At 47.0% G+C, this 16,851-nt stretch overlaps 1 protein-coding gene across 3 annotated transcripts in view; it reads right to left on the reverse strand.

The window, feature by feature from the left end:
- SPTBN1 (spectrin beta, non-erythrocytic 1) overlaps positions 1 to 16,851 on the reverse strand; it is a 200,194-nt gene that overhangs the window by 62,256 nt on the left and 121,087 nt on the right. For all 3 annotated transcript variants that reach the window (XM_047782079.1, XM_047782080.1, XM_047782081.1), the window contains one exon: positions 8,547 to 8,698. In XM_047782079.1, coding sequence (XP_047638035.1) covers positions 8,547 to 8,698 — 152 coding nt within the window. The remainder of the gene's footprint in view (positions 1 to 8,546; positions 8,699 to 16,851) is intronic.

Consider the following 16,851-nt stretch of genomic DNA (forward strand, 5'->3'; position numbering starts at 1 on the left):
GGCTCTCCTGCAGGTTGGAAGGGTCTAATGCCACGTGGCAGGGACCCCACGCTGGTGCTGTCACGCCAGGTGGGGGCTGGGGAATGGGTCGCTCCAGGCCTAGACCCAGTGAAATTCCCCGCCAGCACCATCCACCAGAAATGCTAGTGCCCAGAACACTAAGGAAGGAACTGATAGAAAAATGGCAGGGAAACCCTTTCAGATAAATGATCAGGCTACTCAAATCGTTAAAGAACAAACCTCACCTATTTCCAAAAGCCAGAGGAAATGGAAAATTCTCAGGAGATCTCTCACCTGGCTTTGTTTTGTTTGTTTGTTGCAATTCTCCCAAAAATCAAACCATACTTTTGGGGTGGGAAGTGATATTCTGCTCCTCTCCCCCTAAAGTTTTACTCTTTTTAATTTTCTTACTGGTTCAATACGAACAAACTAGATCTATGCATATGCTTTCGCTGGGCAATACGATGTAGAAGATGCTGCTTATGTTAAAATGACCAGGTTTAAGTCACAATTTCCACACTTTCTGGCAAACCAGTGCCTTACTTCTCAACTGTTTATCTGTAACATGGGGATAATATCACTAATGATCTGAAAGGGCTGCTACATAAGTGATATGGTGTAATCATTATGGCACTCTCAAACCCACAAAGTGTCTCTACCAGCAAGGGCACCTCAAGGATTTTCCTCCCAACAATTCTACTTAAAAGTGGCGCGGGGCGAGGGGGTCTTCCCCTCCCTGCCACTTGGGCTTCAAAGTGCAGAGAAATAACAAACCTTTCTGTCAACACTGGGAACTGTTCAGGGTCTAGACTGAACTCTCCCACCGAGAGCCAGAGAGGCTGAAATACGTCAATGGAAAAGCGAATTTAAAACCAGAAATGAATGGTGACCCCAGATAGTGATGAAAACATTACTCTTCTAATCCTGCTGCCCCCGAATCAAACCCTGGACAGGAATAAAAGGACAAGTGGTCAAGAAAACTTAAGACTGGCTGGAGTCTGGAGGGAGGGGAGACTAGAAGAGAGAGGGGAAAAGATGTGAAAATAGTCCGACCTCGACACTTGGGGCTGCTATCCAAAGTAAGAACTCCATAATGCAAAGCTTATTAGGAAACAGGACTGGAAAAGCAGGGTTTACAGAGATATTTTAAATATTATCATGCTGTGCGGCTTGTAACTCAAACCAGGCAAAGTGTTGCGTGGCGCAGGCTGCTTTATCACCTCACAAGACATCTCCTTATGTTTTTCGAACACTGGCCCACATTTCATCTCAACTGACGTGCACTTATCCTCAATGGCATGTTAACCTTTTTTAAACCAAAAGAATAAACCAGACGTGGCGAGGTTAGATGATGTTTGATGTGCTGGTCACACAATGCAGAGGAATAAGAATCAAGACCAAATTCAAGACCACCAACTCCCAGGACTTGTGTTGTATCTGCCTCAGAGAGGGCTTCTGAAATATTCTAAGGCACGGTGCTTGGACAAGTTTCGGGAGCGAGCATTACAGGGAATTAATGTTAGGAGAGTTAATGATCGCACAGAACTATACCCTGAAACATGTCGGGTCACATAAACAGCACAGCTCCCAAGATCTAAAGACTCTTAGCTGCCATTTTCCTAGCAACTGACTGTGTTAACCTCTCTGTTAAGTGGTTTATGTCTGTTACCACATGTAATCCTCATAATAACACTTCACAGTAATAGTAAGTATTATTCATGTCACTTTTTTTGGCCGCATCTGTTCCCCAGCCCTGCAAGGATCCAACTGCCCGATCCTTAACTTGCTGAGCCACCAGTGACCTCCTTGTCATCTTACAGATGAGAACGGACAGTTCAGAGGGGTGAGGTGATTGTGAGGCTGGCTGGTACACACGGAGCCAGGATTCCAGGGCGTGTCCTCTTCATGCCGCACCGGGAACTGAATGTGGCACATACATATGTCCCCGTGAAAGAGAATAAGGAGGCTTAGTTCCCATCTGGCAGACAGTATTTTTTTTTTTTTTTAAGGGCTATTTTGGAGTTTCTGTCATGGCTCGGTGATAACGAACCCGACTATTATCCATGAGGATCTGGGTTTGATCCCTGGCCTCCCTCAGTGGGTCTTCAAGGATCCAGCATTGCCATGAGCTGTGTGATGTAAGTGGCAGATTTGGCTCGGATTCCTTGCTGCTGTGGCTTTGGTGTAAGCTGGCAGCTGTAGTTCCACTTCAACCCCTAGGCCTGGGAACTTCCATATGCCACAAGTGCGGTCCTAAAAAGAAAGAAAAAAAAAAGAGCTATTTTTATTTTTACTCAACTTCCATCTTCGCAAAAGGAAGAGATAACAATGGAAAATACCAAACACAATGGAACTGGAGGAGGGGTGCATCTCTCAGTGATAAACACTTTCTGAAGCCTCGCTTCAAGAGGGGATCATTCTGCCAAGAAAAGAAGCCTTCCCTGTCTTGTCTCCATTAATTACTGTCAAATTCCTAGTGTGACACAGGTCCGTTCCCATGGCAACATGCGCGCTTCTGTTCTCTGTCCTTTCTGATGAGGTGGTCTGAGGGGCCATGAATGCAGAAGTAAGGATCAATACCAGACTCAAACAACAAGGAGGTCTCTGCAGGCAGGAAGGGTTCCTCTGCGGAAATGCCTATTTTTATGGCTCCTTCTTTAAATCATTCTAACAAGTTTCCCTGCTCTTCCATACCAGGGCCCGTGTTCCCATGTTTTGCAGGCACTTTTCCTGTTTCCCCTTTCCAAGGTCCCTTCTGGTCCCACATCTTTATCAAGCACAGGTCTAACCTGCCTGGATCCTTGCTCCAGACCCATCTTCTTTCCAGCTCCAAAGGAGGAGTGTGAATTATAGGAGCTAAATAACCAACTTCCAGCAACTGACAACATAATTCTCATTGCATATTAGAACAGCTGGCCCCGCCCCTGAAAAGTAGTGTGATCTTGGGCAAATCCACCTAGTGAACCTAAGGCCCTTAGAAAGGAAGGAGGGAGCTGGCCCCTCCTAGGTCCACCACTCTGACTTGAGTTTGGGTCAGTTACACCCTGCACGGCGTCAGGATTTGCACAACTATGGAATAATCCCAATGGCAGGGGTTTTGTCAGAGCTCAGAAATGCAAAAGAGAAAACAAATGTTTCCTGGAGCTGTTTTTAGCTTCCTTGAATAAAAGAGGAAGACATAAGGAAGATTCCACATTTTTGGGAGGCCCCTGGGAGCTGGCCACTCTGTTTCACCCGGTAAGCCTTGCTCCCTCTGATTTTCTCCATGGGTGTCCAAAGCCACCCTGAAGCCACCTGGAGCAACAGCTCTCCAAGGGTGGTAGGGTGGACATAACCCCAATCCTGGGAACCTGGAGAGGCCAGATGCCACACACCAGCTGGGTGGCCTTGCTGGCTGCTTACTCTTGAGTTACAGGACCTATGAAATAAAGAGAGCTAACTCAGCAGCCGCTAAAGTCACTTCCAGCTATAAAATACAATCTACGTGCTGGAGAGTGAAAGACTCACTTGTGTGCAAGGTGAATTCCAAAGTGCCTGCTGATCTCTTGTTCAGGTGAAGAAGAAACAGAGAAAGGACACCACTGGTCTCCCATAAACCTATATGATAGACACTTGCTTATGTTTTTATAATTTAATCAAAACGAATAACCCCCCCCACACACACACACACAAGCATCTCAACTTAATACAGAGGGTAGGACAGGACACGCTAATTACAAAATCTCTTCTGATATATGCACCCAAACTCATTTCACACTAAGTCCCCAAACACCTCCCTATACACATCACACCTTGAGCCTTAAGAAGAGTATAAACAATTCTTGCCCAAGTAATACTAAACAGGAAACAACTTACTGTGTCCCATTCATTCCTGCCCATCTCCTCCCGGTTGGGACACACTCCCAAGGGGTATCCTCTCCTTTGGCAGAGCTCAGTGGGAAAGGAGGCGACCAACAGACAGGAGGGTGGGGGCTGGAGTCCAAGTTCTCTGCCTCACTAGCAATACCAGCCTTGGGCAAGACTCTGGTCAACTGCCTGTTTCTTCTATAAAGTATAAGTTGTCCACTTCATCAGACTGTGAGAACTAAATGAACTGTGTGCATGACAGTAAACACTGCAAGTGACCTAACATCATCACTCCTTCCAAAAACAGACTCCAATTTGTCCAGGATGCTCTCCCTACACCAGGTCCCTCCTGACACCCACCCCTAAGCGCTCTCTCCACTCTTCCTAGCAGCTGGCACAAAGCCCCTCTATTCTCTGGCTATCCACACCCGAACCTCTCCTTGTGGATCCAGTTGGAACCCCACCACCGGCTAAGGTTCCTGACACCCCTTCCAGAAGGCCCACTTCCCCTTCTGAACTCCAGGGCTTCAAGGCCATCCATTTGGTACTTTACCACGTGGTATCACTATTACCTGTTACTATTAGTGTAATTTTCATATTTGTGCAATTAGATCTCAACTTAACGGGGGGAGGGGGCATTCTTCTGCGGCTGGTTGTTTAGAACAAAAGCATATTCTCCCACACAAATGACATGACAAACAGCCAGGTTCTGTGGCTAGTCCATAAAACCCCGTTTCTACAACAATACATGCCAGTATGGTTTGAACAAAGGCTTTATGTAAAACTCACTCAGGGCAGTTCAACGTGGGATTTATTTAAAGCTTAGCAAATCTCGTGGTAAATCTATCTTCTCCACCTAGCTCAGCCTGTTTGGGAATTAACGGTGGTTTAAAAAAAAAAAAAATCCACTTTTTTTTTTATTGCTTTGTCTTCTTTTAGATAGATTAGCAGAATAAGATGACAGTATCAGGAAAACAACAGGCAAGCAAAAATCAGTGATCCCTGCTATTGGAAATGGTGCAGGTTGGGGGAAGGCTAGAATTGTTTGAAAAACCTTGTCCTCTTGGTCAGGGGCAAGGGATCAATCTAGCAGGAGCAAGGCAGGGAGCTGTCTTACTCAGAACCACTCTTCATGCTAGGCCCACGAAGGGAAGGGGGCGGGCATGGGTGCTTCAAACCTGGACAAGAACCTGTGGGTTCCAAAGTCCAAAGACCCCACTCCCTCAATGTCAGTGTTGTGCAGGACAAACCTTTACTCCTCAAGTCCCATTTCTGATCTGGCCCTGGGACCTGGGCCCAATAACAAAGTGACCGGCACAGGTTCTGTGCTCACTGCTTTTACCTGGTCAGTAGATGCTAAAGTCAAGAGTGGTGTTTATATATATATATACACACACATATGCCTGCAGTATACCGACGTTCCTGGGCCAGGGAATCAAATCATCCCCAAGCGCTATCTTCACTCTTCCTAGCAGCTGCCACACAGCCCTTCTATTCTCTGGACCACACCCGAACCTCTCCTTCTGGATCCAGGTAGAACCCGCCCATCAGCTAAGGTTTCTGACAGCTCATCCAGAAGGCCCACTTTCCCTTCTGAACTCTAGGGCTTTAAGGCCATTCATTTGGTACTTTATCACATGGTACCACTATTACCCATTAACTTTATTGCACTTTTCATATTTGTGCAATTAAATCTCAGTTTAATGGGGGGGGGGGGCGGCATTCTTCTGTGTCTGGTTGTTTAGAACAAAAGCAAACTCCAAGGGTGGGCTATATTCCCTATGGAACTTTTAAAGCCAGACATTTATGAAGGTACAGTGCCTGGTAATTTCAGAGCAACACACTGGGAAAAAAGTTTTCTCCATGGTCAGCCCAATCCTGGTTACCAGCAGCTCCCAGGCCCAGCTCAGAGTCCCCACCGCTCCATGGGCTGACATATTTGAGATAAAGAGAACGACACTTTCAGACACAGATCCTGCCCAAGCCAGGACCAGAAGTGGAGATTCCCATCATCCGACGTTCTCCAGGACATAAGAATCAAGTGTGTGAACAACCCAAATGCCTACCCCAAACCTGCTCAAAACTAGCCAACATTTTATCAAGCTGGAATGCAGAGTGGGGTGAGGGTGAAATTGCCTGGATCATTAAGCTACTGTGTCTCTTTGAACTTTTACTCAGTAAAAATCAGAAAAATATTCTCCTCTGTAAAGAAGGATGAACTGGCTCCAAGAACCTACTAATAAAATAAACTGAGATTCTCCACCCCTCTAAATATTTATCTGCTACCTAATGCCAAGCTGGTGGTAAGTGCTGGAGCCAAAATGCCCATGGAGACACGGCTCCACGTGGAGTGTGAATGTTTCTGAGACCAGGGTTTTGGATCACTGGTGCAGAGAGCCCAGCGCTGACTGTGTGTTATGTGATGATACATGTTCAGGTGTGGATGTTAATCTACCTAGACCTGGAAGCTCCAGCAGCCTCATTTCTTCTGGAATCTGAATATGCAAGAATTCTCTGGGGCAAGCCCTGGGTTGGAGGGTGGGAGTGGGGGAATATCCTCTTCTTCGGGGAAGGTCTTGAAGGTGAGTCAGGTGAGCCCCTGGCAGAGTGTAGTCTGTGTCCCTTTCCGGAAATTTCATGAACCAAATAAACTACGGGGCCACAGAAACCGAAAATTTCCAGTACCAGTGAGCAAGAGCTGTAGCTCACTCTATCTATGGTATTCTTGCTTTGGGAAGAAGATGAATCAGACTGCCCAACCTATAATCACAGTTGGCTGTGAGGAACGGATAATAAAAGAAGTCAAGGCACTGGGGTTTCACAAAGTGGTAGGTCCCCGACTGTCTGAGAGGATGGAGATGCAGCTTCTCATGCTGCTCTCAAGCCCTACTCTCCCAGGTCTCTGGGGGACTGGAGAAAAAAAAAAATTACTGCTAGCAGCAAATAAAGAGAGGAGTGGGAGGTATCCATAAATAACCAAGAATTATGCTTTGCTTGTTGCTTTTTCCTCCCTCCTAATATTTTCGTTGCCCTGTTCAGAATAAGGGACAATGGGCCTGATCCCATTTATCATGTAGACATTATCAAGGACATAATCTTGCTGGTGCAAAAGAATTATGGACCTTCCAGGGTGAACAACTTAACTCCTTACATCCCTGAAAACTGGACCTTATTGGAACAAAAATAAATGTTCAAACTGATTTCTAGCCACATGACCTTTAAAGATTTTTTCAGCTACTTTCCAAACACATTCCAAAAAAAAAAATCAATAGACAATCATACTAGGTTAAACATTAAGAAGAAAAAAAAAAGGTTGAGAATTAGGGTTGAAAAAGTAAAGTTACAAAAATTCTATTTAAAGGTGTATATCACAGTAATTCTGGCCTAGATTCACATCAAAAAAACACCCCCAAAACAAAAACACCCCCAAAACAAAAAACAACTGCAATCAACAACAGGCCCTCCCCGTGTGGGCCCGATGCCCCCACTCCCACCTTACAAACCAACTTCAAGGCAGCCATCTCGGTTTGTGCAGCCTGACGCACAACCTCTCAAAGAAAACATAACGAGACCTGCACACTCAGGAGACAAAGAGCGTGGACCACACTCCCTGAAGATGAGGCAGAGATTTGCTCTCTTTTAGAGGATCCCCTTCTTGATGGAGGGGCACAGAGAGAGAAAACAGTTTTCCCCAGGCGCAGGGGCCAATCTGCCCCGGGGCTAATGACTGGCAGGGTACAACCACAGCCCCCTGCCTATAGTCAGAGGTGTGAGGGTCGGTCTGCGTACAAACCTACTGCAGCTGACAGGTTCCAGGGTGGAGATCGAGTTAAAAAACAAGGCTTTCTGGCAGCCCTGCCAACCACCAGCATCATATTTTCCTGGTGATGTCACTGCAGATGTGGGGCTCGATCCCTGGGCGTCAGCCTTTGGCTGGGCCCCACCATCACCTATGGAACTGCCTGTGCTCAGGCAGACGGCAGCACCCAGTCTTCACACAAAGGCGAGACAAAACCTGCTGGGTCAGTTACAGTGACTGGTTTAAGATTCCTCAGTTGAAGGTTCATAAACAAAAGTGCCATCAGGGATGGCCATGGTAGCGGCAGGAAACAGAATGGGGAGAACATTTTCAATGCAGGCTGACAACGGCCCTGCCCAAAAGGCTCAGTGAATTCATCAGAAGCTCTGAGTTTCCAAGGAGACAAAACACGAGTCTCTCCCTCCACCTCAAAATAAAAAGTGTGCACGGAAGAGAGCAAAACATGCCAAAGACCACTGAATTCAATTCCTGCCACCTGGAAATGGCAGCTCAGATTTTCCAGAGGACCAGTAAGACGCATTTAAAATTATTCCGTGATCTCGAGGGATAAAGATTCACCCCAGAGCCAGCGCCCAAGCCTGGCCTTTACACGTCCAGCACCATGCCCTGTTTAACAGAGGACGTCAGCCAAGGGCTTTCTGATCGGAGGTAGGAACCTTGCAAAAAAACAGAATGAGGCCGCTTCATTACAGGTCAAGAAAACTACCCAGATTCAGAATGTCACACTGGAGCTTTCCCCCAACATGCTCGTCACTCTTATCAAGCGTCTCCTCCTCAAAAACATCAACCATTATTTGCAGACCTCACCAGAAGACAAGCTCACACTTGATTTTGCAAGAACATTTTCCCACCCACAGTGCAGGAGACTTCACATCCTCACCAGTCTCTCTCCGGAGAGGACCTCCAGCAGCTTGATGAGCATCCGTCCATCTCGAAGGTCGGTGTACAGGTCTGTGATCCGGCAGGACACTCGGGCGAGGTGGGAGTTGACCCACTTGGTAAAGGTCTTCTTTTGCACGGCTTCGCGCTCATCTGCAAGCAGAGGAGAGCTCGCTTTACTACCAACCACAGCCTGGACAACAGCAGGTATGTGTCAGAAGGGGCGCAGGACCCCGGCCAGAGGAAGAAAAGTAAAACTCAACTGTAATAAAACTTAGCTCCTCTTAAGCATGGTCAACAACTCGTGAACAGAGGGATTGCATCATCCTTAAAACATCTGGGCTCCTAAGCATAAACTACCAGCTGGGCATCCTTCACTCGCATTCATTTCATTTTCTCCCACCTCTGTTGAAGAGGCAGGAGGACGCAGAAGGCCACAGTGGGGTTCTTTGCTGCCCTGCTCAATCACATAATACTTGGCTGGTACCATTTCTAAATGTGTCACAGCCATTATTCCTCCAAAAGGCAAGTGCTGGGGGAGCACACAGGACACACAGAGGGCATGGGGCAGCAAAGCTCATGGGACAGCAAGAAATTTCTTCCCTCTCGTACAAAGGGTCAGGCAACACGTAACAAGATAAACTCACTCACAGCCTTGATCTGAAATGACGCCTTCCTGCTTAGTTGGATGTTCGGTGAACAAGAGAGAAAGTGGTGGGCAACATGGTGGAGCACAAAGAGATGTGGCCGGGACTGGCACGGCAGGGCCTGGGCCGAGGTCTCATCAAAAACAGGCTGAGACGCTGGGTCCAATGTCCCCTTCTATAAAGTGAGTGGATGACTATCATCTCCAAACTTCAACCATTTGTTGAAAAAGTAACTTCTAGTTTAGGGTCCAAAGTGGGGTAACTGCACATCTAAATTATCTAGGAAACACTATTTAGTTTTTTAAGACTCAGTGATCAAGTTTGGTCCAAAGCACAAAACTAGACACATCTGTTCAGAAACAGCCCTTCACATCCCATACTAACAGGCTTCCCATCTTCTTGCCTCTGCAGAATGAACTAAATGCAGGCTGTTGAAGATCTTCAACAGAGATCCACAGACTGTGCCCTGGACCACCTCCTCAATACTCCCTGACTATTCTCTACCAATCTACCCTTTGTCTGATACTCGCACCACTTCCAGTTCCATCAGCATGAATTTATCCCAAAAGGATCAAAGACTTTCTCCTTCCAGTTTTAAGCCCAGATCTACCAGGATGGTTAAGCAGAAATCCACAAAAAAGGGAGCAGACTTCAACAACTTTCAGCACGACTGAGTGACAATTAAAAGGCCACCCTTACTGATGGAGCATGTACTTGGGAGCCTGGGAGTCCTAGGTTCCCAGGTTGGCCAGGGCATCCTGGCCAATGTCAGCCTGGAAGGCTCTGCTGAGGCCTCCACCCACACCAGGAAGGGAGCAAGGCAGAGACAACAAGCAATGAGCCTTTACTGCTGCCAACCCGGCAGGTGAGGCCACTGGGGCACCTGCCAAGACAGCCGCCCACCTGTGCAGCCATCAGCTCCTGCTGGCCCAGCCTTTCCCTAAGGGAACAGCCGGCCAGAGCAAAGGAGGGCCTTTCCCCCCTGCGACAAAGGCCAATCAAAACCAGACAAAGGCTCAGAAAGGACAAGAGTCAGGGAGCAAGAAACAAGGCAGTGAGGGGCAGAGTGCAGACTGGAAAAGGATAACGTCCTGATCAGCAGCAGAGAAAAGATCGCATGCATTATTAACTGCGCAATCATCATGATGGATGGTAACTTTACGACAGTGACATGGAGCTGTATTTTTCTGGCCTAAGGTTGGCTGTTTTGAAAGAGTTGGTCTGGAGCAGAGTACACAGACACATGAAGCTTCTTCTGGGGACATTTCACAGACGGCAAGTAACTCATGGTTCAGACACATTTAGGGTCAACTAATTTTTTTAAAAAATAATAGCTTTTATGTGCCACACTGGAGTTGGAAATGTCTTTGATAAAGCCCTTGATGTATCCTACGCTATTATTAAAGGATCTGGGACTGAAAGTCACTACCACACCCAGCCCATCACGGGAACAAGATCAAAATGAAAACTTGGTTGGATTAAGTTATTTCTAAATAAACAAGTACCAAATGTGTCTCCAGCCAAATGTCACTCCTCTGAGTGCATCTCACATTACAGAAACACCTCCGGCTTCTTTCAGGCTCTGAATTAACAGGTTCCTCTACGAGGAGATGCCGGGGTTTTCCTCCTGAATACAGTCAACGCACTCCCACAGCACCCATACCTGAAAGGCTACAGCCCAGCCCAGCTCTCCTCCCCACAAAGAGGCAAAAAACACAGAGGTCACAGGTAGAGCAGAAGGTGAACTGAGCGAGACCAGAACAGGCTGAGGATCTGTACCAGGAGAGCTCCCCTGGGCTCCTGTGGGCCTCAGAACCTCCAGGAAGAAGGGAGGAAGAGACCCTCAAAAATACAATTAAAAGGAATGAGAGGTTGCTTTCTTGCCCTTTCTCCTGCCTCCCCACCTCAGGAGCACGCTCCAGGTAGCGTGAGCATGCTAGAAAAATCACAGAGGGTCCAAGTTCCTTGGGCTTGCACTGCTGCCACGCTAGAAAAGGCACGGAAGATTCCACGCAGGGACTGGATGAGAGTCAACACCCTTACGACACACAAGGGGCAGGAAATGGGTTCAGCGGAGATACAAAGCCCAGCCAGCTTGGCGTGTCCTCTTACAATGGAGCACTTGGTGAACAACAAACACTTCTGAGGCCGGAAGGAGGGAAAGGGAGGGAAAAAAAAATCTACCCAGTGGGCCAGCTGAGGATGAGGCTGCCTGTCCTTGGGGACTCCGTCCTTTGTTCCGCCCTTCCTGAGAAGGCGCAGTGACATCACCCCTGCACTCCCAACCCAGGCCGGACGCTGCCCGAGCATGAGGACGAGCTGCAGGCCTTTGATGCAGACAACAGAAGACAGTCCACAGGCCTGCTCCCAGCCTCAAGCTGCTGTCACTGTGCCTGAACTGTGTGAGGAGGCAGTGGGAACGGCAGAGGGAAGGGCGCCCACTTCTAGTTCCTCGAGTATGAGTAGCTCTGCAGAGGTCAATAGGGAGCTCTCACAAGCTCTATGCTGATGTTGTTATTCAGAGCAGTGGTTCTCAACTGGGGGCGATTCTGCTTCCCAGGGAACACGTGGCGGTGACAAGAGACACTTTCGACTGTCACAACTCGGGGGGGAGGGTGCCACTGGCATCTAGTGGGTGGAAAGAAGTCAGGGATATTGCTAAACATTCTATGGGTCACTGGGCAGCCCCCACAACAAAGAATTATCCAGCCCAAAAGTTGGCAGTGCCTGAGTTGGGATGGAAAACCCCGGTTTAGACATTCTGGGCTTACACCAACTGGATTTGGCATTAAGACACCTGAGTTGGGGTACTATTCATGCATTACTCCCTCTGCCCACATCAAAGGCTTTTTGATCCTGATGGTGTCCCTACTGGTTGATGGCAGCAGAAACCCCCTGTCCTCAGGCCCACTGACTCCACAAAGAGCTGGCTATTTCCTTGCAAGACAGAAGGACCATCGCAGGGGTAGGCTCGTTCCGGGTCAGTGTGCCACGGGCCCTTCTGTCCGCCATGCCATTTCTGTCTTCCATTTCCCTTTCTGGGCCTGGTACTGATGTTAATGCCTGCACATCCTCCCAAGAATTCACCCGGATGAGCCAGATGCTGTGGCAGGTTCCCACCTGGCTCTGTCCCAAACTCGGTAATGGTGCCTCCAAGTAACAGGCACCTGTGGCTGCCCCCTGCAGCTTCAGCTGTACTTGCCCCTACCCCCCACAGTATGCTCAGGTGAGGGGCTCACCTAAAGGTTGCTCTGGCATTTGTGACAGGCCGTCAAAGGGCCCAGCGCGTTATAAATGTTCATACCTGGTTCCTTCTCCTTTCCCCAGCAAAGCTGCTTTCTCAACAGCTCAAACCACTCAAGGAACTTACCAAGGTCAATGGAATCATTATCTCAGGGTGGAACAAGGCTTTACAAGTCATCGGAATTGACTTTATTTCAAAAGCGAAAACTCTTTTCTACTGCAGCCTGCACCAGCTACTTAAAAATTCCAAAGAGGGGGATAAACTGTATGTACATAGCAGGAGGTTGTTAACAATGCACAGAAAGAAAGTGACTTGTTTTTTCTTATTCAAGTAGTAATAGCATTCACTGAGTAATTACTACATTCCAGGCACCGGATCTGCCTGCTTTACACCCCTAACTACTCCACAGGGTAAAAATCCAGTAACTCTCCAGGGCAGGCTGGTTTCAAAGCCCAGGTTCTCCATCACTATGTAATAATGCCTCTACCACAACATTGAAAAAGAAAGTTTCAATGATACAAGACATAAAATCATCCCCAATATCACCAAGCTAACTCAAGTCCTTGTTTTGTGAAAGGGTCCGCTCCATCCCTGCATAGCTCCATTGTCAGGACTCTGTCTCCATCCAGACTGGATCTGACTCTGCGGCTCCCTGAGGCTCATTCCACCTTTGAAGCTACGAAGAGGGATCCTCACCCTTCTACACAAAGGCCTTCAGGTCTGAATGTTCCTTGCTGACCTCTCTTTGCAATGACTGTCACAATGTGGTGGGCAGAGGAGAACCCGAGAGGGTGCCTGAGATCATGACCACCTCCTGGTGGCCTGACCACGACCACATACCTATCGATACAAGCCCTGGCTTGAGGCAGCTGCACCAGCAATCCAGAGACAGGAAAAGTGGGAACCAAGTGAAGAAAGGGCAAATGAACCAGCAGCCCTCTGTGAGCAGGAGTCTGGTGAAGCAGTCTGTGTGTCAGGGCAGGGGTGGTGGTCAGGAAGGACTCTCGAAGCGGCTCTCAAATCTGCCAGAACCACAAAGTCTACCAGAATGTCCCTAAAACCATAGCAACCCAGAACCTAGGAACCAGAAGTTGTTCCAAGTGTGAGGGTCCAGCCAGCGAAGCCTTCACAGCTGCACAGGCTCAGAGATAACTACCCAACCACCTGGTCAGAGAGGACCCCTGGGAAGCGAACAAGACAAACCAACCTTGAGGGACGGGTAACATCTCTATCAGCCTCTCACTGGAAGGAGTGAATTATAAGTGACTTTCTATTATGGCATTCTCTCCTGAAGATGGTGTGCCTGCAATGACACCATCACACATCTGAACAGCAATGTATACTTCTCAGAGCTCACGAGATCTGCCCACCAAGTGTCAGGGAGAGGGGGACGCCAGTATGATCTCCAACAAAGCCCAAGGTTTGGTGAGGTTAGAGGCTGCTCAGTGCTGCCAGCTAGTAGTGGCACTGGGTATGCTGGGCGTGACTCTGACTCTTCTACTGTTCAGGTCAAGAAGGATCAGGATGCATGGCTACAACTCCTTTGAGTATCTAGGTTCACTGTCTTTGGCTTTTGACATACAACTTGAAATTTTCAGAGGATGTCTTACCGAAACAGGATGAGATACTTAGAACACAGACACATACTTGCTTAATTTTTAACCAAAGGGCTGTGAAGAGTCTCTCCATCATGTCCTTAGAGAAGCACATAATCAACTTCTTTTCTTTTTAGAGAATGACTATGATCAATATTGGAAGGCTGTAACACTTCACAACTTAGTTACTCTGGAGAACTGGCTGTAACTGGAAAAATGAATACTGTGTTAGCATGAGTTAAGCTAAAGGATATAGAAATAGCTTTGATGAACAGAAGGGCATTGTGTTATGGCAATGACTGTACAGTATCTTTCTGCAACACCCTCTGTACAGAATGCTAAACATAACTACATTTACCATATGTTGTAGCTATGGAAAGGGACGGGAGCCAGGGATGAAGAAAGGCCTCAAGGCATGTAACCATCTCTGGATGGAAAACAAGGGAAATACAGAAACAGGAACTGGCAAATGATTCCATTTATCATTCCCTCAAAGACTGAATTTATACCTGGCTGAAGAGAGCAAATCTTCCTTCTACCTTTCAGAGTCTGAACCTGCTGGTGTAACCCAATAATATTCACTATCAGGATCTTCCTCAATTGTGCTAACATAATGGCCTTAAGTAAGAGTTGGCAATCATGTGTCATTTTCCTTTGCAGACACAAGGCTAAGTTAGGTACAGACTTGGGTTCACAGAATATAAGGATGGACGTGGAAAAGAGATGATAAAGCAATTATCCCATGAACACATCCCCACCACTGGCCACTTCAATCAACAATACTGTTGCATACAATATTGCATAGCTAGCTAAGTACGGACTAATCTAAAGATGAGAGTATTAACAAGCTCCAACATTTACACAGTGCATTCTGCATGCACAACTCTCTGTGTAAGACAAGCTCTCCTGCCCTCAGTGAACTAGAAGTCTAGCTGGGGAAACTACATGAAAGTTAAAAAGTAACAAAAGCTACTGCAAAGCAGTTAAGGATCAGTTGCCAAGAGAAAGATTTCCACAATGCATTTCTGGGTGTTTGGAGTAAAAAGCCCAGTACAACCAAGATGGTTTCCGGCCACACCCTCCAACAAGTTACTGAAATCCCCTGTCCTATGTCATTCCCATTCTGACCCTCCTTAAACATCACTACCATAGGCGACTTTCCCAAAGTGGGGTTTTTCAAAGTTATGGCAAGGAACCAATACCTTCAATGGCCCCAGCCATCTGCACAGGGGACCATATCTGACTGAGCCTGGCATTCCAGGGTCCTAAGCAGCCTCTCCCAGGGTACCCCTGACACCCACCTGTGTGTTCCAGTCCAACCCAACAGATTTTCTTGATCAGGTTCTCATCTCTCAACCTTCCACCTTCCTGTTTCCCCCTCTTGCTTATACTATTCTAACCTGGAAGGTACTTGGTTCTTCCTCTTGCTTTCTTTCAAGACCCAGGCCAAGATTACCTCTAACAACAGACTTCTCTTAATGGGATGAGGTCTCTTGTATCTTTTTATTATGTATCTTGTGTCCTATCTCCTCAAGGAGACCGTAATTGTCCCCAGGACAAGGACCCAATTCTATATCTGTTTAGAGCCTTAGCATGGCCTGGCAGGATGGGTGAACAACAAATGCTTACTGAATGAATCAACAAACTTCCAGTGCCCCATAAACAGGCTCTTAATAAAGCCTGCTGCTGTTGGTGGTCTCAATGAAATTGTTAATGAAGAAAGAAATCCAAATCACACAGACTGGCCCTAAGTAGTTGAACATTATCACTGTATATCACTAAAAATTTTAAACTGAATTTTAACTGTCTTCAGGGTCTGAAAAACAATAAAAATGTAATTTTGTGGTACTGTCTTTCAGATTAAAGCATTTCAAAGCTAATCTAAAAAGTTTCACAAAATTTTGTTTTTGTTTTTGTTTTGTTTTGGGGATAAATGCCACCGCATACCCACACAGAGGGAAGCTGCAAACACATAAGGGTGTAACTGTAACATTATGTTAACATGACCCAAACAGGTCAATAGTCACGAGACTTAAACTAATTTTAACTTACTCATTAAAGCTCAATTCTTGAGTTGTTGAAAAAGAAAGAAAAAAAAGAATTCTAATTCGAAACAAAAGAATACAGTAGGTGGAGTCCCCATATGTGCCTTGGCTTGAAAAAATAAATAAATCATTTCCCATGAGCAACATGCAAAATACACAGAGCAGGAAACCGGAAACAGGCAACTGGCTGTATTGATAACAGAGAATCAAACTGTTATCTTGAGGCAGCAAAAGGAAGGAAGCTAATCTTTTGACTGAAGGCCCTGGGACAGATTAGTCTGGGGGGGCTTTAACTTATGTTTGCTGCTTTGTATATAAATAGAACTTGAGTTAAAATACTTTGCCTAACAATTTAACTAGCTTCACGGACAAAACACATGTAAACATCTGTTCTAAATGCATGTGTAGCAAATATACAGTTCTCTGCTAATACTTAACACTCTGATGCGCAGACTATAAAACAATCTCGAACTCTCTGTAACCTGGCACCTACAGCCTACATCAGCGGGGCAGGCCCTGCTCACAGCTTCCACAAAATCTTTCTTCTGAGCAGCACAGTCTGGCTCTGCCAGGGTGGAAACCGAGGCACCGCAGGGTTAAGCTCTGGAGACCTGCAGGGATGGATGGAGACAGCAGGCCCAGTTCCCGGGCCCCCGGCCCTGGTGTGGTTATCACCTTCCTGTGAAGCTCCTTCAAGTCACAAACCACAAACACCAAGGCTGAGGAGGAGCCTGGGTTATGGTGGTGGCCAAATGGGCAGAACAACAGGCCTGAC

Source organism: Phacochoerus africanus, chromosome 5 (assembly GCF_016906955.1).
Source record: "Phacochoerus africanus isolate WHEZ1 chromosome 5, ROS_Pafr_v1, whole genome shotgun sequence".
NCBI lineage: Eukaryota > Metazoa > Chordata > Mammalia > Artiodactyla > Suidae > Phacochoerus > Phacochoerus africanus.